Consider the following 20,983-nt stretch of genomic DNA (forward strand, 5'->3'; position numbering starts at 1 on the left):
GAACTTCAGCTCCACAGGGGCAGGGAGGTCCCTGGCTGCTGTCTCCTGGCACACGCAGGGACTGGTGAAGTATTTGTGAAAGGGTGGGTGATGACTTTAAACAACACGTTGCTCCCTGGCCAGGTGACGTGGTGAGAGCGTCATCCCATACACCAGAAGGTTGCGGGTTTGATTCCCGGTCAGAGCACGTGCCTAGGTTACGGGTTCGATGGGCCCAGTTGGGAAACAAGCAGGGGCGGTGGATCGATGTTTCTCTCTTTCCTTCTTCTCTTCTAAAAGCAACGAGTGTCCTTGGGTGAGGGTTAGAATAATAATAATAAAACATGTTGCGAGCTTTGATGGTTATTATACATAAAATAGCATTGTGCCTGAAATGTCTTAGCATTTTTCTCTGATTTCGTTGACGTAGTTGTGAATGAATACCACTTTGTGGTAGAAAGAAGTGCTGCATCTCATTTGCCTTCACTCTGTCTGTGGGCGTAGACACTGGGAGCTGCTTGGCCATGTGAATATGATGGTCTCGGAAGGTGTTTTGCTGTAGCTTTTCATTCTGTCCTTGGACTTAGAAGTTAGAGGCGTTTCCGCGACCTTCCCGCTGACGGCCAAGTAGGGCCTTTCTTCCGTTTGTTGAAAGCAGAGCTGGGGAAACATAACGTGGAAGAGGCCTGTCACCCAGTCTTCGGGGTCCTGTGGCATCAGTTTCTGCAGCGTGCACCAAAACCACTTTCCCAAGACGCCAGCTGACCTTGCCCCCGTCACTCTGCACGTGGAAGCATCTCGCTTTCCCGGAAATCCTCAGAGCTGAGAAATTGTGGAATTATTTGCTTTGTTACACCCTTACCAATATGTTTAAACTCACCTCGTGCTGTGTGCATGTTCCTCGGAAGCGGGAAGCTGCAGGCTTAGCTCATTCGGTTTGTCAGGGTATCTGCCCTTACGTTACTAGGTAGACAGTTCTGATTGTCGACTGTCAGCTGCCAGACTGTCTCCGGCCAAGCCTTCCCTTCTCGTTTCTGAGATGTGCCTCGACAGCCGTCTCCCTACTGAGTGTCCTTCCTCATGGACAGGAGGCGTGGAGCCGGACACCCGGGCCAGAAGAGGCACCATGCCTGCTTATTGCTTCTCGTGGGAGATGGGTTCTTTCTCAGTCATCTCGGGTGGAAGTTACCAAATGCAATGTTGACAGTCCCTGCTAGCGGACTCCATGCACAGGACGTCTGAACTCAAGGTGGTCAGCATGACCAGGCTACCGATCGTGACGCAGTGCTCTGCCCTTGATGCGGGGGCGTGATGAGGGAGTGGACGTCGCTGCCGTAGTGCCGTCCAGGGAGCTGACAGGCCAGTGCAGCATGCCGTCCTTCCGGCCTTCACAGGCCGGCGGGGATGGTGGAAGGGACGCTGGGAAGGGTGCTGACATCACGGGCACCCTGAAGTGAGAGCTTGGACACCTGTTCCCAGGGAGCTGACAGGCCAGTGCAGCGTGCCGTCCTTCCGGCCTTCACAAGCCGGCGGGGATGGTGGAAGGGACGCTGGGAAGGGTGCTGACATCACGGGCACCCTGAAGTGAGAGCTTGGACACCTGTTCCCAGGGAGACCTTCACCTGCTGGCAGGGCCTGGTGCGCAGGTCCTGGGAGGCGGGGCCTGGGGGCCTGGGGGAGGGGAGGGGAGGGCACTGCCCTCACTGTGACCGGGGGCGGCTGGTGGAGGCTGGTGCAGGGGCTCCCCCATGTTCACCTGTACTGGGACACACAGATGCCCGAGAAGCAGGACGTTTTCAGTTGCAGCAGTGACATGGCCAGCCTGTCCCAGCCTGGGATGTGTGCCCTGGGCCCCGGAGCAGACAGGTAACGCGCTCTGAAGGAGCCCCTGCTCATTGGCCCTTCTCCACTCCGTCCTGCGAAGTGCACACTCGAGGGCCAGGCCCAGAAGGTGGATGGGCCAGAACCCACCCACCGGGTCCTCCTGGAGAAAGTGGTGACGAGAGGTGCTTTTGGGGTTTGTCTTACTCCGGTCTGCTCCCAGCTGCTTTCGAAGTTGGTTGTGGAGATTGTGGGCACATTAAAGAATAAGCAGGCTGGACTGGGTCCAGAGCTGTGTGCTCAGAGGAGGGAGAAGGAAGTTCTGGCTCAGAAGTGGATCATTTCCCTGAAAGACTGATTCCATGAAATAAATACAACTTCAGAACAGCCTGCTCTGTCTTCACTGAGGTCAGGGATCATATAATTCTAACAGTGACTAACTGAGAACTTGACCATGCCCGAGGAATATGGTAAAAAAACCACACTGGACCAAATCCCAGTCTCTCTGAAGCTGTTGGACTGTGGAGTCCATAGGGTGTCCAGCACAGTGGAAGGCCAGCCTCAGAGAGCCACAGTGTCTCGGGTGGACTGTCCCGTCACCGGGAAGGTAAGAGGAGGGCTGCGTGGGCCTTGTCAGCCCGAAGCTGCCGTCGCAGTTCTTGGAACATCGCACGTCGGTGCCAGATAGGGACGGGCTGCCCTGACAGGTTATGCCTAAGATGCCACTTACTGGAAAAGTTCTTATATCTGCAGTTAAAAAATATCTTTTACAAGTCTTACTTAATACTATCAGTCATTAAGTACTAGAAATAGACATCAGATAAGTGGAGGAAGGTAGACTAATGAGCACTGTGGGGTGGTAGACAAGCAATGAGAAAGCATACCACCTCTGTGTGACACATTCCAGGTGCATGAGCGAGCCGCTGAAATACATGCAGCCGTAGCAATGAGAAAGCATACCACCTCTGTGTGACACATTCCAGGTGCATGAGCGAGCCGCTGAAATACATGCAGCCGTAGCAGTGAGAAAGCATACCACCTCTGTGTGACACATTCCAGGTGCATGAGCGAGCCGCTGAAATACATGCAGCCGTAGCAGTGAGAAAGCATACCACCTCTGTGTGACACATTCCAGGTGCATGAGCGAGCCGCTGAAATACATGCAGCCGTAGCAGTGAGAAAGCATACCACCTCTGTGTGACACATTCCAGGTGCATGAGCGAGCCGCTGAAATACATGCAGCCGTAGCAGTGAGAAAGCACACCACCTCTGTGTGACACATTCCAGGTGCATGAGCAAGCCGCTGAAATACATGCAGCCGTAGCAATGAGAAAGCATACCACCTCTGTGTGATACATTCCAGGTGCATGAGCGAGCCGCTGAAATACATGCAGCCGTAGCAATGAGAAAGCATACCACCTCTGTGTGACACATTCCAGGTGCATGAGCGAGCCGCTGAAATACATGCAGCCGTAGCAGTGAGAAAGCATACCACCTCTGTGTGACACATTCCAGGTGCATGAGCGAGCCGCTGAAATACATGCAGCCGTAGCAATGAGAAAGCATACCACCTCTGTGTGATACATTCCAGGTGCATGAGCGAGCCGCTGAAATACATGCAGCCGTAGCAGTGAGAAAGCATACCACCTCTGTGTGACACATTCCAGGTGCATGAGCGAGCCGCTGAAATACATGCAGCCGTAGCAATGAGAAAGCATACCACCTCTGTGTGACACATTCCAGGTGCATGAGCGAGCCGCTGAAATACATGCAGCCACAGCAGTGAGAAAGCATACCACCTCTGTGATACATTCCAGGTGCATGAGCTAGCCGCTGAAATACATGCAGCCACAGCAGTGAGAAAGCACACCACCTCTGTGTGACACATTCCAGGTGCATGAGCGAGCCGCTGAAATACATGCAGCCATAGCAATGAGAAAGCATACCACCTCTGTGATACATACCAGGTGCATGAGCGAGCCGCTGAAATACATGCAGCCGTAGCAGTGAGAAAGCATACCACCTCTGTGTGATACATTCCAGGTGCATGAGTGAGCCGCTGAAATACATGCAGCCGTAGCAGTGAGAAAGCATACCACCTCTGTGTGATACATTCCAGGTGCATGAGCGAGCCGCTGAAATACATGCAGCCACAGCAGTGAGAAAGCATACCACCTCTGTGTGACACATTCCAGGTGCATGAGTGAGCCGCTGAAATACATGCAGCCGTAGCAGTGAGAAAGCATACCACCTCTGTGTGACACATTCCAGGTGCATGAGTGAGCCGCTGAAATACATGCAGCCGTAGCAGTGAGAAAGCATACCACCTCTGTGTGACACATTCCAGGTGCATGAGCGAGCCGCTGAAATATATGCAGCCGTAGCAGTGAGAAAGCATACCACCTCTGTGTGACACATTCCAGGTGCATGAGCGAGCCGCTGAAATACATGCAGCCGTAGCAGTGAGAAAGCATACCACCTCTGTGTGATACATTCCAGGTGCATGAGTGAGCCGCTGAAATACATGCAGCCATATGATTACTAGCAGAGCCCTGGCCAGTTTGGCTCATCAGTTAGAGCGTTTGCCCAAAGACCAAAGAGTCATGGGTTGGATTCCAGTCAAGGGCATGTACCTCAGTTGCAGTTCGGTCCCCAGCCCTGGTTGGGGTCATGTGGGGGACAACCAATGGATGTGTCTCTCTCATGTGGATGTTTCTCTCCCTCTCTCCCTCCCTCCCTCCCTCCCTCCCTCCCTCCATCTGAAGATAAATAGAAAACATGTATCTCCGAGTGAGGATTAAAAAAAAAAAAAGATTATGAGGCCCTGGCCGGTTTGGCTCAGCGGTTGGAGCGTCGGCCTGTGGTACAGAGAGACCCGGGTTCGGTTCCCGCTAAGGGCACGTACCTCGGTTGCAGTTTGTTCCCGGACCTAGTTGGTCGTGCGGGTGGCAGGCACTCGATGTGTCCCTTTCACATCAATGTTTCTCTCTCTCTCTCCCTCCCACTCTGTCTGTGCAAAAAATGGAAAAATGTCCTCGGGTGAGGATAAAAAAAAGAAAAAGATTATGAGGAGAAAGTATAGAAATGAGGTATTTCTATGATCTTGGTTGGGAAGACCTTTAAGCACAATACCAAAGACACCACAGAAAGGCTGGCTTAGAAATGGAAGCTAGTTGGACAACAGTATCAAAAGGCAAACAGCAGACTATTCAATGTTTATTTTCTGTAAATGGCTGAGGGAAGCGTAAGATATAGTGTTGCTGATTTGTTCATGATGAGAAATAGTTTGGGGGAAGTTGGACCTTCATTTTATTTATTTATTTATTTATTTTTTTATTTTTTTTTTTGTACAGATAGAGTGGGAGGGAGAGAGAGGAAGGGGGAGAGAGAGTGAGAAACATCGACGTGAAGGGACACATCGAGTGGCTGCCACCCACACGACCAACCAGGGCCGGGGACAAACTGCAACCGAAGTACGTGCCCTTAGCGGGAACCGAACCCGGGTCTCTCCAGACCGCAGGCCAACGCTCTAACCCCTGAGCCAAACTGGCCAGGGTGGGACCTTCATTTTAAAGATGTTAATTTTGTCAAATTGTACAATTGAATTCCTGGGGGGCGTGCGCGGGCCGGTGCACTTGTGTGCCAGGGCGCCCTCTGCTGGCAGCAGCCCCGCAGTGTTTACACCTGGGAACGGGGCTCTCCTGCAGGCAGACTCTCTAGAGGACTCTGGAAGAGGCAGAGCCGCGAGTGGCACAATCAAGGGCTTGGGCTTGGTGCTTTGGGGTCTGCAGACCTGGGGGTGGCATGATGGTGCCGCTGCAACCCTGGGCCTCCTCCTGCATGCCCGCCAGCCCCCGGCTGTTGACTGGGCACACTAGCGAGGCAGCCATTCTGTCTGGTCCGTGGCTGTGTCCCAGGGTCTGGAGCAGTGCCCTGCACAGGGTTTGTGCTCAGGAAACCTTTGTTGAATGGCCAGAGCCCTGAGCCAGGCACTGGAGGTACGGCAGTCCCCACCAACGCTGCCCCGAGGGGCGGGTGTGCTTGTGGGGAGACCCGCAGCAAACAGGCTGCCACACAGCTTAATGAGGGGCACCTGTCGTGAGGTGTGAGGGGGCGCGCTGGGTGCTGTGTGCAGAATAGCTGGGGTCCGGGTGAGGGCAGGCTGCTCGGTCGCAGGTTCTGGGGGACTTGGCCAGGGAGGAGCCGGCAGCGGGCAGACAGCGGAGCCGTGTCCTACCCGGGCCGGGCAGGATCTGGGGGCCCGACGAGGCCCCCGAGTCCTCTTGTGAACTCGTAGCCCTCTGCGTCTGCCACACCCTAACATGGTGTTCACTTTTGTCTCTCTCTCTCTTTTTTTAATTTAAAGGATTTTTTTGTTTTGTTTTGTGTTTTTGATAGATGAGGGTTACTACCAGGGTGGAAAATTTCAGTTTGAAACGGAAGTTCCTGATGCGTACAACATGGTGGTAAGTAACCTGCGTCGGAGCCCCTGTGTCCCCTGCTCGTGGCCAGGTGGCTGTCACAGCCCGCACTCCCCCTGCAACGTGTCCTGTCACCCACCCAGGCCTGGGGCTGCGCAAGAACCCGGCAGTGCCGTGTGGCCGGTGTCCCTCGGCAGCAGTGTCGAGTTCTGGGAGAGGCTCGTTCTGTGGACGAGCACTGGCGAGGGTGCCAGCAGGCGCCGTGGGCACAGCCCGCGGGTTCCAGGACCGTCCCCGCAGGGCCTCCCTGCGGATTTCACGGCGGTCTTCTTGTTGAGCTCTGGCACTGAGGAGACAGCATTTTCTCACCACTCTGGGTTGTTCATGCTGTAACCCTCGAGGGTCATAAAATGTGCGCTTCAGGGTTTCGGGGAAGAGGAGTGACTAGTTCTCAGCTGTGCGTGGTCAGTGCCCACAGCTGCATGCTGCCCTCGGAGCTCTCCCGGGAAATGATTGTCCCAAGCGTGTCCCCTTCTGCCTTTGCTTCTGAGGAGGAGCTCGCTGACTCAGTAGGAAGGTGAGAGAAGTGTAGACATTTATCATGAAGTGTTACAAGTGTAAGTAGCAGAGAGTAGTGATCAGCGATAGGAAACTGATTTACGGGAATTCAGAGTGGAGAAAGAATCGCTTTGGAAAGTGGTCAGGGCCCGTTTAGCTTTACAGAGAAACAGAGTTGGAGATGCCTGATTCAGGTTGGCCCATAGCCCGCGAGAGGTGTTCAGGTGTCGGGGAGACCTCTGCAGCTGTGTTCACAGTGTGGCCATGAGAACGGGCCGCCTGTGTGTGCTAGATTGACCAGGTCGACTTCCGTGGAGAATGGGGTCGCTGGTGGTGGGAGAGGAATGAGAAAACTCAGGTTTGGGGGCTTTGCTGCATTTCACTTTGGCCATGGGAACCATTGACGATTTTAAACAGAATCTGGAGGGGCGAGGTGTGCCCTGGGAGACACGTGACCCCTCTCAGTCTGAACCACTGGGCTTGGCACGTGGCCAGCTCTGCTTGTTGCAAAAAAGTAGGTTGGCAGCTGTACTACAAGTACTGCAGTAACTAGTGATCCAAGAGCAAACTCTTCTTTCTGTATTCAGCTGTGCCCTGCCCCGCCACCCAGTGCACCCCTGCCACCCTGTGCACCCCCGCCACCCTGTGCACCCCCGCCACCCTGTGCACCCGCCACCCTGTGCACCCGCCACCCTGTGCACCCCCGCCACCCTGTGCACCCCCGCCACCCTGTGCACCCGCCACCCTGTGCACCCCTGCCACCCTGTGCACCCGCCACCCTGTGCACCCGCCACCCTGTGCACCCCCGCCACCCTGTGCACCCGCCACCCTGTGCACCCTGGCGATGTCCAGCAGACAGGGAAGAGGAGGGCAGTGATGGCACTGAGTGTCCTCGGAGCCCCCCACCCTGTGCCCCCGGGGTTGTCCAGCAGACAGGGAAGAGGAGGGCAGTGATGGCACTGAGTGTCCTCAGAGCCCCCCACCCTGTGCCCCCGGGGTTGTCCAGCAGACAGGGAAGAGGAGGGCAGTGATGGCACTGAGTGTCCTCAGAGCCCCCCACCCTGTGCCCCCGGGGTTGTCCAGCAGACAGGGAAGAGGAGGGCAGTGATGGCACTGAGTGTCCTCAGAGCCCCCCACCCTGTGCCCCTGGGGTTGTCCAGCAGACAGGGAAGAGGAGGGCAGTGATGGCACTGAGTGTCCTCGGAGCCCCCCACCCTGTGCCCCCGGGGTTGTCCAGCAGACAGGGAAGAGGAGGGCAGTGATGGCATTGAGTGTCCTCAGAGCCCCCCACCCTGTGCCCCCGGGGTTGTCCAGCAGACAGGGAAGAGGAGGGCAGTGATGGCACTGAGTGTCCTCGGAGCCCCCCATCCTGTGCCCCCGGGGTTGTCCAGCAGACGGGGAAGAGGAGGGCAGTGATGGCACTGAGTGTCCTCGGAGCCCCCCACCCTGTGCACCCGGCGATGTCCAGCAGACAGGGAAGAGGAGGGCAGTGATGGCACTGAGTGTCCTCGGAGCCCCCCACCCTGTGCCCCCGGGGTTGTCCAGCAGACGGGGAAGAGGAGGGCAGTGATGGCACTGAGTGTCCTCAGAGCCCCCCACCCTGTGCCCCCGGGGTTGTCCAGCAGACGGGGAAGAGGAGGGCAGTGATGGCACTGAGTGTCCTCGGAGCCCCCCACCCTGTGCCCCCGGGGTTGTCCAGCAGACGGGGAAGAGGAGGGCAGTGATGGCATTGAGTGTCCTCGGAGCCCCCCACCCTGTGCCCCCGGGGTTGTCCAGCAGACGGGGAAGAGGAGGGCAGTGATGGCATTGAGTGTCCTCGGAGCCCCCCACCCTGTGCCCCCGGGGTTGTCCAGCAGACGGGGAAGAGGAGGGCAGTGATGGCACTGAGTGTCCTCGGAGCCCCCCACCCTGTGCCCCCGGGGTTGTCCAGCAGACGGGGAAGAGGAGGGCAGTGATGGCATTGAGTGTCCTCGGAGCCCCCCACCCTGTGCCCCCGGGGTTGTCCAGCAGACGGGGAAGAGGAGGGCAGTGATGGCACTGAGTGATGGCACATGAAAAGGTGGTGAGTTTGTGAGTCTTTCCAGAAGAGCAGCGGGTGTTTGCGGAGAGGGGGCGAGGGGGCGGCTGGTGTAGGCTGGCACCTTCTCACACGGCAGGAGGAGTCGGAGTGCCCAGCTCAGGGACAGCGGGGTTGCTGGAGCTGAGTGTCCCCAGTGCAGGGAGAAAGCAGACCCGGAGGAAGCCTGGGAAGGAGCAGCCTCGTGGAGCATCCGGGTGCCCCCATCCCCTGACCTCACGCCCCCTGCAGGAGCTCCGTGGGGCCCCCGTCATGACCTCACGCCCTCCTGCAGGAGCTCCGGGTGCTCCCATCATGACCTCACGCCCTCCTGCAGGAGCATCCGGGGGCTCCCATCATGACCTCACGCCCCCCTGCAGGAGCATCCGGGGGCTCCCATCATGACCTCACGCCCCCCTGCAGGAGCATCCGGGGGCTCCCATCATGACCTCACGCCCCCCTGCAGGAGCATCCGGGGGCTCCCATCATGACCTCACGCCCTCCTGCAGGAGCATCCGGGTGCTCCCATCCCCTGACCTCACGCCCCCCTGTAGGAGCTCCGGGTGCTCCCATCCCCTGACCTCACGCCCCCCTGCAGGAGCTCCGTGGGGCGTCGCGCTCGTGTCTGCATGTCAGCAGTTGGGCTCAGAAAGGGACCGTGAAGGACTTACCTGTTTAGCTTTGCTGTCTGGAAGGCTCTGTTGCCAGAGCTGAGTCCTGACCAGAGTTGCCCAGCTTCCCAACATGTGCCCTTCCTACCGCACCCGTGGCCACTTGGGAGTAGGAAGCTGTCATTCTGTTCTGTCCCTGTGTGACTTCAGGAAGGAGAGGGGCAGGAAATGGAGTAAACCGTAGACACCACTGAGCCTCAAAGACACATTTTCTATAATAATTGGCGACTTATAGTGATTTTACATTTTTATATTTCAGTTTCTGGCTGCTTTGGAAGTTTTCTAAATGATGGGCTGGTCTGATTTTATCAGGAGTAAAAACCCTGTTCTCCATCCAGGAGCACTGAGAGGCCAGCCCCTGGGGGGCCCCAGCCCTCCCCCACTGAAGTTAGGGACGCACGCATCCCATCCCCCGCTCTCCCGGCCTCCCTGCCTCTCATCCAGGCTGAGGTGGCCCCGCTGCCTTACTGACAGGCCAGTGAGCGTCACGCACTCTCGGCAAGGAGGAGGGGACACCGTCCCCAGGAGTCCGTGAGGTGTGTGCTTCATTGACCCAGAGGTAGCTGTGCTACCCTTTCTTGTAGTTCACCTTGACTTACAGAATCTCCTGGGTCTGGGCACTAGACTGTCACCCCTGCAGAGTCTGGGGGTCTTCATGCGCCGTCCCAGTGCTGGGTCCCAGGCGGCCACGCTCTTCCCTACGGACTCGGGGAAGGAGATGAAGCCAGCAGAGGAAAATACACAGTACGGGCTTTTGGGTCGGCAGTTTTGAGTTGGTTGCGAGGCTCGTGCTGGATGGAGGTGAGGAGGCGCAGTGTTCAGGAGAGCCGCCGCGGGCTTGGGCCTTCTCGCGGCCCACTCGCCTGTGCCCCATGACCTGGTGGTCCATGGGCCTCATGAGGGCGTCCTCGGCCCTCACACTCACCATGCCTGCGGTCAAGGTCTGTGGCGAAGACTGCGAATCTGAAAAACTTTAGTCGGCGAAGGAGATCATTATTTAAAAACTTGAAAGAAAGGACTATTTGGTAGACACACACACACATACACACATAAACACTCACTCTGCCCTGCACCTCAGCAGCTGAAATCCAGAATTTCCTTTGTCACTGGCCTCCTCCCTTGAGTCTGCTGGGTCAGCTCTCTCCGGCTGGAACTTGACTGAAAGGACGCAGCGACATTTCAGAAGCTCCTGCCGTGTGCCGGGCTCTGGGCCAGGCTCTGCCGGCTACAGAGGAGGGGCCACAGGCCCCAGGGGCAGGCACAGGAACAGAGACGAGCTCAGCCGGTGATGGGGTGGTGGCCCCCAGGTCTGCTCCTGGGCGTGTTGGTCAGTCACGAGATGGTTGAAGCAGGAGAAAGGAACATGGCTTCTTGCTCCTCGGCTCCAGTTTCCTCCTGGAAGGGACCACGTCACATCCCCTCACCTGTTATCATAGTAGCAACCCAGTCGAGTCATGTCCGTGACCAGCCCAGAGGTTAAGTGCTGACCCGCGTGTTTCCAGAAGGAGGAAAGTCAGAGATGCCCAGCGCCACTGAACGCCTGCTCGCCCTTGTTTCTGTGGGCTGTGTTGTCCTCGTGGGACATCGAGGAGCATGGCGGTGCAGAAACGGCGTAGGCATCGCTGCTGCCCCAGGGGAGCCACTGCCTTTTTGGTGTCACAGGTGGGAGCCCGGCATGCAGCTTGGCAACTTGGCGTCTTAAAGTACGATGGATGGCCCTGGCCGGTTTGGCTCAGCGGTGAGAGCGTCAGCCCACAGACCAGAGAGGCCCGGGTTCAGTTCCCGCTAAGGGCACGTGCCTCGGTTGCAGTTTGTCCCCGGCCCCGGGTTGGGGTCGTGTGGGTGGCAGCCACTCGAGGTGTCTCTCTCACATCGATGTTTCTCTCTTCCTTCCTCCCTCTCTCCTTCCCGCTCTATCTGAAGATAAATGCAAAAATGTCCTCGGGTGAGGATTTAAAAAAAAATAAAAAACATACAACGGGCGGGTCTTGGTGTTGTCTCACCGTCTCGATGAGCCCTTCGTCACCTGCACGCCGCAGCCCCAGCCGTCCTCCCTGGCACTGCTGGGCCAGTGTCTGAGATTATGGGCAGACTTTCTGAAGGGCCAAGTGGTCAATAATTTAGGCTTTGTGGATATGGTCTGTAACATACTTTTTTTTCTTTTTAGTAACCTTTTAAAAATGTTAAAACCAGCCCGGCTGGTGTGGCTCAGTGCATTGAGCATCATCCCAGGGACTGAGAGGTCCTGGTTTGATTCCCAGTCAGGCACAGGCCCGAGTTGTGGGCCTGATCCCTGTAGGGGGCGTGCAGGACCTGCTGATGGATGTCTCTCTCACGTCGATGTTTCTATTTCTCTTGAAAACAAATAGAATAAGAAACAAACAAAAGTGAAAACCACACTTGAATCACAGACCATGCAGAAACCAGCCTGCACTGGGGCCCTAGCTAGGGCGTGCTGAGCCCGGGGGTAAGCAGCGCTGCGAGCAGGTCCCCGAGGGCGTGAGGGTGCAGCCCTCGGCCGCCGCCCTCGCAGGTGGGGCGTGGCCCTCGCTCCCGAGGCTCTCCGTCCACACCGCGCAGTCGCCCTCCGCACGCGTGTGCCGACGGGCGGTCACTGAGAGGGTGTGCAGGCCTCTTACCTGACCTCCAGCCGCGTGTTTTCACGTGTGTCCTTCTTGCCACTTGGGGAGGAAATATTTTTCAATTGTGATTTGAACTTGCATTTCTTAAATAAGTAGGATGTTAAATATTTTTCCTACTTATTAGCTATTTGCTTTTTGTGAGCTGTTGAGTGCTTAGTCCTTTGTTCCATTGGGCTGTTTTTCTTACACAGAAATTATGTGAAACATTTTTTTAGTTTTCTTAGCTGTGCTATAAATATTTTTCTGTTTATTTCCTCTGTCTCCTGTTACTCTGTACCCGATTCTTGTCCGCTCACTGCGGTCAAGTCTGCCTTCCCCATTGGCTTTCTGTTGTGAAGGCTTTAACGGGCCTCAGACCCCGGCAGCTCGCGTGCAGTCCTCGCTCTGTGAGCCCATGGTGGCGGCGGCGGATTCTTGTCTGCTTGCTGCGGTCAAGTCTGCCTTCCCCATTGGCTTTCTGTTGTGAAGGCTTTAACGGGCCTCAGACCCCGCAGCTCGCGTGCAGTCCTCGCTCCGTGAGCCCATGGTGGCGGCGGCACTGCACCGGGCTCTCGCTGAGCCCTGAGGCTCAGCCGCTCGTCCGCTGGAGAGCCCCTCTCCCCCGGTGGCTGTCCTTACGCACTCCCAGCCTGGACTGGATGCATGGCAGTGCCAGCACCGGGGTGGGGTGGGGCTGGCGATTTCCTGTTGGTCTCGCTCTGGGGCTGGCAGGGGTCTGCAAGAACAGTCCTGTTTGGAAGGTGTGTCCAAACCTGGTCCACTGCTCTCACGCCAAGTTTCAGTTCAGAGGCCCATGGACAAGGGAGGCGCATGTTGACATTGACTGTGACACAGGGACAAAAGAGGGGCAGATGCAGCTGGACTCTTGGACAGGAGGTCAGCACTAGGCGGGGTGACCATGTGCGGGCAGGGACTCCATGGAAGGGAGGGAGCGCTGTCGGTTCCTTCAGGTGCTGAGCAGGTGATTCAGTCTGGCCACGGTGTTAACTGTTGTCAGTTATCCGCTAGTTAACTCCAGGCGGCCCGCCTGCTGGTAACCGTCGTCTTTACCACTAGTTAACTCCAGGCGGCCCGCCCGCTGGTAACCGTCGTCTTTACCACTAGTTAACTCCAGGCGGCCCGCCCGCTGGTAACCGTCGTCTTTACCACTAGTTAACTCCAGGCGGCCCGCCCACTGGTAAGTGTCGTCTTTACCACTAGTTAACTCCAGGCGGCCCGCCCGCTGGTAACCGTCGTCTTTACCACTAGTTAACTCCAGGCGGCCCGCCCGCTGGTAACTGTAGTCTTTACCACTAGTTAACTCCAGGCGGCCCGCCCGCAGGTAACCGTCGTCTTTACCACTAGTTAACTCCAGGCGGCCCGCCCGCTGGTAACCGTAGTCCTTACCACTAGTTAACTCCAGGCGGCCCGCCCGCTGGTAACCGTGGTCCTTACCACTAGTTAACTCCAGGCGGCCCGCCCGCTGGTAACCGTCGTCCTTACCACTAGTTAACTCCAGGCGGCCCGCCCGCTGGTAACCGTCGTCCTTACCACTAGTTAACTCCAGGCGGCCCGCCCGCTGGTAACCGTCGTCTTTACCACTAGTTAACTCCACTGGTAAGTGTCGTCTTTACCACTAGTTAACTCCAGGCGGCCCGCCCGCTGGTAAGTGTCGTCTTTACCACTAGTTAACTCCAGGCGGCCCGCCCGCTGGTAACCGTCGTCTTTACCACTAGTTAACTCCAGGCGGCCTGCCCGCTGGTAACTGTAGTCTTTACCACTAGTTAACTCCAGGCGGCCCGCCCGCAGGTAACCGTCGTCTTTACCACTAGTTAACTCCAGGCGGCCCGCCCGCTGGTAACCGTAGTCCTTACCACTAGTTAACTCCAGGCGGCCCGCCCGCTGGTAACTGTAGTCTTTACCACTAGTTAACTCCAGGCGGCCCGCCCGCAGGTAACCGTCGTCTTTACCACTAGTTAACTCCAGGCGGCCCGCCCGCTGGTAACCGTAGTCCTTACCACTAGTTAACTCCAGGCGGCCCGCCCACTGGTAACCGTGGTCCTTACCACTAGTTAACTCCAGGCGGCCTGCCCGCTGGTAACCGTAGTCCTTACCACTAGTTAACTCCAGGCGGCCCGCCCACTGGTAACCGTGGTCCTTACCACTAGTTAACTCCAGGCGGCCCGCCCGCAGGCCCCGCCAGAGTACCGGCCAGTGCGCTCCTGTTCATTTGCCAGAAAGCAAATTAGCATGTTCAATTGACTTCACTCACTCGGACCTAAACCCGTAGTCCTCAGGCACCTACATTTGCAAAGTTGGATGAATCATTTTTGAGAGGCTCATGATGTCTGGTGTTTAGAAATTAGGAAGAAAATGTGTGACGGTGCTGAGACAGTGTTTGTTTATACAAGTGAAAGGCGACACCATTAGAGTAGAGAAAGGATGGAGAGTATGTGGGTGGTTGAAACATTTTCTAGGTTGGTATCAAGGATAAAACTTTGATTACAAAGATTTTTTTAAAAGCTTTCTACACCTCAGACTAACATAAACACACATTAATGCCAAGTAACCACTGGAAAGATGCCACCCCTCTATGACAAGGGGTTGACAATTAACATCTGTGAGATGACGTGTCTGGGGGTCAAACCCGGGAGATCTGCCGAGGTTCTAGACGGGAAAGGGCCTCCTCCCTCGACACAGTCCACTTGGCGCTGTGTCCACAGCCAGTGTCCTGGCCAGCGGCTCCTCTCCCGGCCCCTCCCGGGGACAGGTCCTGCAGATGTGAGTGGAGACAAGCTATGACTCAGCTCGGTTTGTGCAGAGATGAGAAGCCCCCCAGTGTCCAGTGATAGGGACCCGGCTTGTCAATCCTGCTGCTGTACTATGAAATGCGAGGAAGCCCAGAGCCATCTGAAATACAGCTTTCCTTTTTTGTTGTCTTCTTTCTTCAACGGGTGCGGATTGCTTTTATAATCTTACAGAACAGCCTGATCCAGCATGCCACGTCATAAACAGCTGCCCGGCCTCATTCCCTGGTGCTCATTCCCCTCCTGTCCCTGTGTGCCTGTGAATGTGCCCAGGCTGGCATCTAGGAAGATGTCGGTGGCTCAGGGAGTGGCCACCACTGCGGGAGCAGTGACATTCAGCCACAGTTCTGTGGGCTCCTGGTGGGCACCAGGCAGGAGGGCGCAACAGCCCGGCCCGGCCAGCAGCCCAGTCACCATCAGGCCCCAGGGCTTGTAGAGGGTTCTGTTAGGGGCACGGTGGGCTTTACCAGCAGGACTATCATTTGCATGTGCAGGATGACAACAGCCCCGTGTGGGTGACATGAGCCACTGTCCGAGGGTGAATGCGGAAGGAGCAGGGGAACAAAGGACTGGGTGGGGCACAGTGAGGCCTTGAGGCCTGTGACCTCTCTCTCTGCGTTACAGCCTCCCAAAGTGAGATGCTTGACCAGGATGTGGCACCCCAACATCACAGAGACGGGCGAGATATGTCTGAGGTGAGTCCCCCTTCCTTCTTGCCTTCCACGTTACTGAGCACTGTGTGTGAGCCTGGACTTTCTTTTTTTTCTCACCTGAGAACATTTTTGCATTTATCTTCAGATAGAGCTGGAGAGAGAGAGAGAGAGAGAGAAACATCGATGTGAGAGAGACACATCGAGTGGTTGCCACCCACACGACCCCAACCAGGGCCAGGGGCAAAGTGCAACTGAGGTACGTGCCCTTAGTGGGAACCAAACCCAGGACTTTCTGGTCCGTGGGCCGTCGCTCTAACCACTGAGCAAAGCTGGCCAGGGCGAGCCTATACTTTCTAAAGGGGTGAGTTTGAGGCTGGCCATATTGAGAGGGTTGGAGACCACCCTGGGGCTTTGGGCTGCCTCCAGACTTCGGCCTCTTGTGCCTCGTGCTGGCCAAGGCTGTGCAGTGTCATGCAGCTGCCCGCCTGCCTGGGACGCCTGCCCCCGGGCCCTTACCCTTTTCTGTCCTGTTTGAATGAGGCCGCATTCCCTCCATGTGGCAGACTCGAGCTCGGGGAAATGTCATTCGTGGGATCCAGGAACAACCTTGCCCTTCTGCGCTTGTGACACTGGCCACTTTGGAAGGCAGTGCCCTGTGACTGCCCCTCGCTGTGCGGACAGCAAGGCCTCCTCCGTTCTCACAGGTCGATCCGTGCCCGTTTCCCACGTCTCGGGTCAGGCATGTTTTTACGTGGAAGCGCCGTGTCTGGGGGCGTGCCTGTCACAGGGCGCCTTCCCTCGGCAGTGCCGGCTGTGAGCACAGGGCTTGGGGCTGTGCCGTCCTCAGGGCAGGTGCCAGCTGGCGTCGGTCCAGCCTTGTCCTGGCTTTCACCTGTGTTCCTGCCCCTCTGTGCTGAGCTAGACCCGGAGCCAGATTCCTCTTGTCACTCGTGCTGGCTTCTGAGCCATTGGGTCCCAGCAGAGAGGGGCAGGAACCCAGCAGGTGCTAGCCTGCTGCCTCAGCCAGAGACCCGAGGGGAAGTCCTCGATCCGGATGGAAGACACAGGACCACACATCTAAAGTGAAGAGCATCTGGACTGTCATTTGTGACAGTCTGTGCCCGTCAGGATGAAAGAGGTGGACACTTGCCCTGGCCAGATGGCTCAGCTGATTGGAGTGCCGTCTTGTGCACTAAAAGTTTGCGGGTTCAACTTCTGGTCAGGCCACACTAGGTTAAGGGTTCAATCCCTGACTGGGTGCATACAGGAGTGAGCCAATTGATGTTTCTCCTTCTCTCCCCCCCTCTAACATAAATAAAAACCTATCCTCTGGTGAAAAATAGCCCTGGCCAGTTTGGCTCAGCAGTTAGAACATCGGCTTGCAGACCAAAGAATTGCGAGTTTGATTCTGATCAAGGGCACGTACCTCAGTTGCAGTTCGGTCCCTGGCCCTGGCCCGGGCCATGTGGGAGGTGACTAGTCGATGTACCTTTCTCACATCAATGTTTCTCTCTCTCTCTCTCTCTCTCTCTCTCTCTCTCTCTCTCTCTGAAGATAAATGGAAAGATATCCTTGGGTGAGGATTTAAAAAAGAAAAAGAAAGAACAAAAAGTGGACACCCCATGGGGACAGTGGGCATCGGATCGGCAGCAAACCAGTGGTGGGCAGAGGAGAAGTGGGCGGAAGCACGAAGGTGCTCAGTGTCCTGGGGGCTGTTAGGCTCCGACAGCAGCTTGTGATGCGCGTGGCTCAGCAGTGCAGACTCTTCCCACCAGAAGGAAGCTGCACAGGGCACAGGGTGACCCCTTATGTGAGGACATGCTCCATGTCTGCAGCTGCTGGGGCAGTGACAGACGCTTGCATCCAGCTGAGAACTAGGGCACCCTGACGCGTGAGACTCCCTGCGTGTGGTCCTCCCACTTGCAGGTGGCGCTGTCCAGGATTTTGTGTGAACCTGCCTTTATCCTTAAGGTCTCCCTTTGAGCTCTTTTTAAAACAGCTAAAAGCGTGTGCTAGGCGCTCAGCTGGTGCTAACCTGCAGCTCCTGGGGAGCTACCCACAGGTGGAGGCGGTGCTACCTCCCTCTGCAGTAGCTGAGGCATCAAGTGAGTTCAGGGTCAGGATGACACAGTAGGCAGTTCCCGGTGTCACTGCTGCCGTCACCGTCCGAGTGTCCAGGTGGCGGGGCTCCACATGTTCTGTTTCGAGCGTGCTTTTTCCGGCCGAGCCCCTCCGTGTCCACGCGGGATTGAAGACCTGCTTGCGCCGTAACTAGATGCACAGGAGTTCAGACTCGAGCACGGGCACGGCCTCGGAGGGCTTCTGAGAGGCCTTCTGCGCGGGACTGCGAGACCACGCAGGATGGCCACAGGAAATGTCGCTTTCCGGGGCACGGTGCGTGCCCAGAGCACCTGCCACTTGCGGGGTGAGGCTGCTCCTGCTGACCACTGTGCTTTCTGTCTGTTTCAGTTTACTGAGAGAACATTCGATCGACGGCACTGGCTGGGCTCCCACGAGGACACTGAAGGTAGGGTGCCCGTGACCACTGCCCTGCCCAGAGCCCTCTCCCTCAGTACCAGCCCCAGAAGAGCAGCAGGTGGCCAGGCACACCTTGCCCTCCCCTCCTCTCCCCACCACCCACTTCCCGCTGGCTGCCCGCCAGGCGCTCACCCACCCTCCCCTGCCCTTTCTCTGCGCGGAGGGCGTGTCAGGTCGTCTGCTCTCGCTGTGCCCGTGCCGTTGAGCTGCGGGTGACTCGGTCTCTGGCTTCTTCCCCTCCCCAGTCTGTGTAGTTGTCTTACCTTTATTTTTTTTCTATTTTTTTTCTTTATTGATGTTAGGGAGTGAGAAAGAGGGAAGAGACAGACACACCGATGAGAGAGAACATTCATTGGCCGCCTCTGGCATGGCCCCCACTGAGGATCCAACCAGTGACCTCTTGGTGCATGGGTCAGTGCTCACCCCCTGGCCACACCAGCCAGGCTGGTTGTCTTACCTTAAAGGAGGAAAGTTGCCGAGAAACTTGAAGGAAGAAAAGAATGGGCAGGCGTGATTTCTGTGTCCCTCCTGAGTTACATAGGGGGCGGCAGGACAGCAGCCGGCTCTGCCTTGGGAGAGGGCCCTGACCTAGGGGCGACATGTGGGGAGGGAGCCATGGGACTGGACCAAGGCCCCCTTGCTCCCCTAGCACGGGCTTGAGTTGCGTCCGGCGTCACGTCACAGTACCCACCTGAGCTGCCAGCTGTGGCCGCCCCTCGGCGTGTCTGCGTGGTGCCCAGGGGATGCCCGGGCTGCTTCATGCGCCTGACCTCTGAGGAGCAGCAGATCTGGGCAGCGCTCACTGGCTGGTAACTAGCTGCCTGACTGCTGCCATCGTTAGTGACTGATGAAGCGGTTCCCACCCGTCGTCGCCTGTGCCCTGCAGGGCTCGGGCATCTGCACCCCCACCCTGCACTTCGCTCGGCCTCAGACTCAGCACGAAAGCGTGGTCATCTGGGCCAGAGCTTCCCCAGTGACTGTCCTGCTCTGAGGCTGACAGTCTCAGCAGGTCAACACGAAAGGGTCATGGGTGTCCAGCCGGCCTGCTCGTGCAGCTCTGAGGACTGGCTGGCACATTGCCCGCGGTCTCCCACCTCCCCGGGTCCTGCTTTCCCAGCGCGGCTCCTCTGGCTCGGCCATCGTGGACGGTGAGCGTCGTTCCAGCCAGAACCACTTCAGCCTAAGTCTGTGCCAGACGCCCAGAGATGCTGCTGGGTGCTGTCCTTCGCCTTGAAGGGTGACCCCGAGCAGGACTGACAGGCCTGGGCCCGCCCAGTGCACAGGTGTCTAGGCCCGGCCTTCTAACGTGTGCACAGAACCAAAGCCGCCACTGTGTGCTGACGGCTGGTCCGTCTTGGACCTCTCGGGTCCCTCAGCTCGGGGCGGGGCACACTGCAGAGCAGAGCACTGCTCTTGGGGGGCACTGAGGCCTGAGACACGAGTGGGTCAGGGGGACCTGGCACAGTTCTGCACCTGGCCACGCCTCCTGGCTGACGGCTGCAGAGGCTGTGCAGGCCGCTCCTGTGGCCAGAGTGGCAGGTGCTGCGTGTCACTGAGTAGGCTCTTAAGGAAGAACACAGGGAAGGGATGCAGTCTGCTGTCGTGGGTGGCTGTCCTGTCCTCCAGCACGTCCTGGGCGCGTGCCGCCCTCACGGGACTGCCCTGTCCCCCGGCACGCCCTGGGCGCGTGCCGCCCTCACGGGACTGCCCTGTCCCCCACCACGCCCTGGGCGCGTGCCGCCCTCACGGGACTGCCCTGTCCCCCACCACGCCCTGGGCGCGTGCCGCCCTCACGGGACTGCCCTGTCCCCCACCACGCCCTGGGCGCGTGCCGCCCTCACGGGACTGCCCTGTCCCCCACCACGCCCTGGGCGCGTGCCGCCCTCACGGGACTGCCCTGTCCCCCACCACGCCCTGGGCGCGTGCCGCCCTCACGGGACTGTCCTGTCCCCCACCACGCCCTGGGCGCGTGCCGCCCTCATGGGACTTAGCTCTGTGCAGGCAGCCCCTGGGCCTGGCAGGAGCTCCCTCCTGGCATCCCTCTCCCCGGTGTCCGTGTCCTCGCCCTGGAGGGTCCTGTGCGGAGCTCGTCTGTGGAAGCTGCGCTGATGCACTGTCTGTCTGACTCCCTCCCCCAGACCAGGGCAGGGTGGACAGATGAGGGGCGGGTGGTGGGTGATGAGAGCCAGCAGAGGGCAGTCAGGTGGCCGAGCAGCTGAGTCCGATGACAGTGGGTGTGGCCTGAGGCAGGCGAGCCCTCGGGCTGGAGGAAGGAAGGCCAGGGACCACCATGAGGCCGCCCGGAAAGTGGGTTCCGGTGTGTTTTAGGGAAAAATTCCAATCTTTGAATTAATTTTTTAAAAAAGGTTAGTTTCACTTGGCTTTTGAAGTAATCAGAGCAAAATTATTAAGACTCGGTGGGACAGTGAGTGATGAGCTTGTGTGTGACCCCAAGAGGCAGCGGACGCCAAGCAACAGAGCTTGTTTTATTTTATTTTATTTTATTTTTTTTATCCTCACCCGAGGACATTTTTCCATTTTTTGCACAGAGTGGAAGGGAGAGAGAGAGGGAAACATCGATGTGAAGGGACACATCGAGTGGCTGCCACCCACACGACCAACCAGGGCCGGGGACAAACTGCAACCGAGGTACGTGCCCTTAGCGGGAACCGAACCGGGTCTCTCCGGACCGCAGGCCGATGCTCTAACCGCTGAGCCAAACCGGCCAGGGCAACAGAGCTTATTTTAAAGGTGGCTTTTCAGAAGTCTGGCCTCCCCCGGGTGACGGCGGCAGCACTGGGAGGCGGGCTGTCCTGGGAGACGCTGCCCGGGTCTCGCCCAGGGCAGCTGTTCTCACT

The 20,983-nt window shown here is 57.6% G+C and overlaps 1 protein-coding gene across 3 annotated transcripts in view; it reads left to right on the plus strand.

Annotated features, from left to right (window-relative positions):
- Window positions 1-20,983, plus strand: part of UBE2F (ubiquitin conjugating enzyme E2 F (putative)) — a 57,899-nt gene that overhangs the window by 30,607 nt on the left and 6,309 nt on the right. For 2 of the 3 annotated variants that reach the window (XM_036253890.1, XM_036253891.1), the window contains exons 5-7: window positions 6,199-6,266; window positions 15,559-15,629; window positions 18,057-18,114. In XM_036253890.1, the coding sequence (XP_036109783.1) occupies window positions 6,199-6,266; window positions 15,559-15,629; window positions 18,057-18,114 (197 nt within the window). The remainder of the gene's footprint in view (window positions 1-6,198; window positions 6,267-15,558; window positions 15,630-18,056; window positions 18,115-20,983) is intronic. The other variant, XM_036253889.1, reaches the window with a different exon arrangement.

This window comes from Molossus molossus, unplaced genomic scaffold, assembly GCF_014108415.1.
Source record: "Molossus molossus isolate mMolMol1 unplaced genomic scaffold, mMolMol1.p scaffold_m16_p_11, whole genome shotgun sequence".
NCBI classification, from domain to species: Eukaryota; Metazoa; Chordata; class Mammalia; order Chiroptera; family Molossidae; genus Molossus; species Molossus molossus.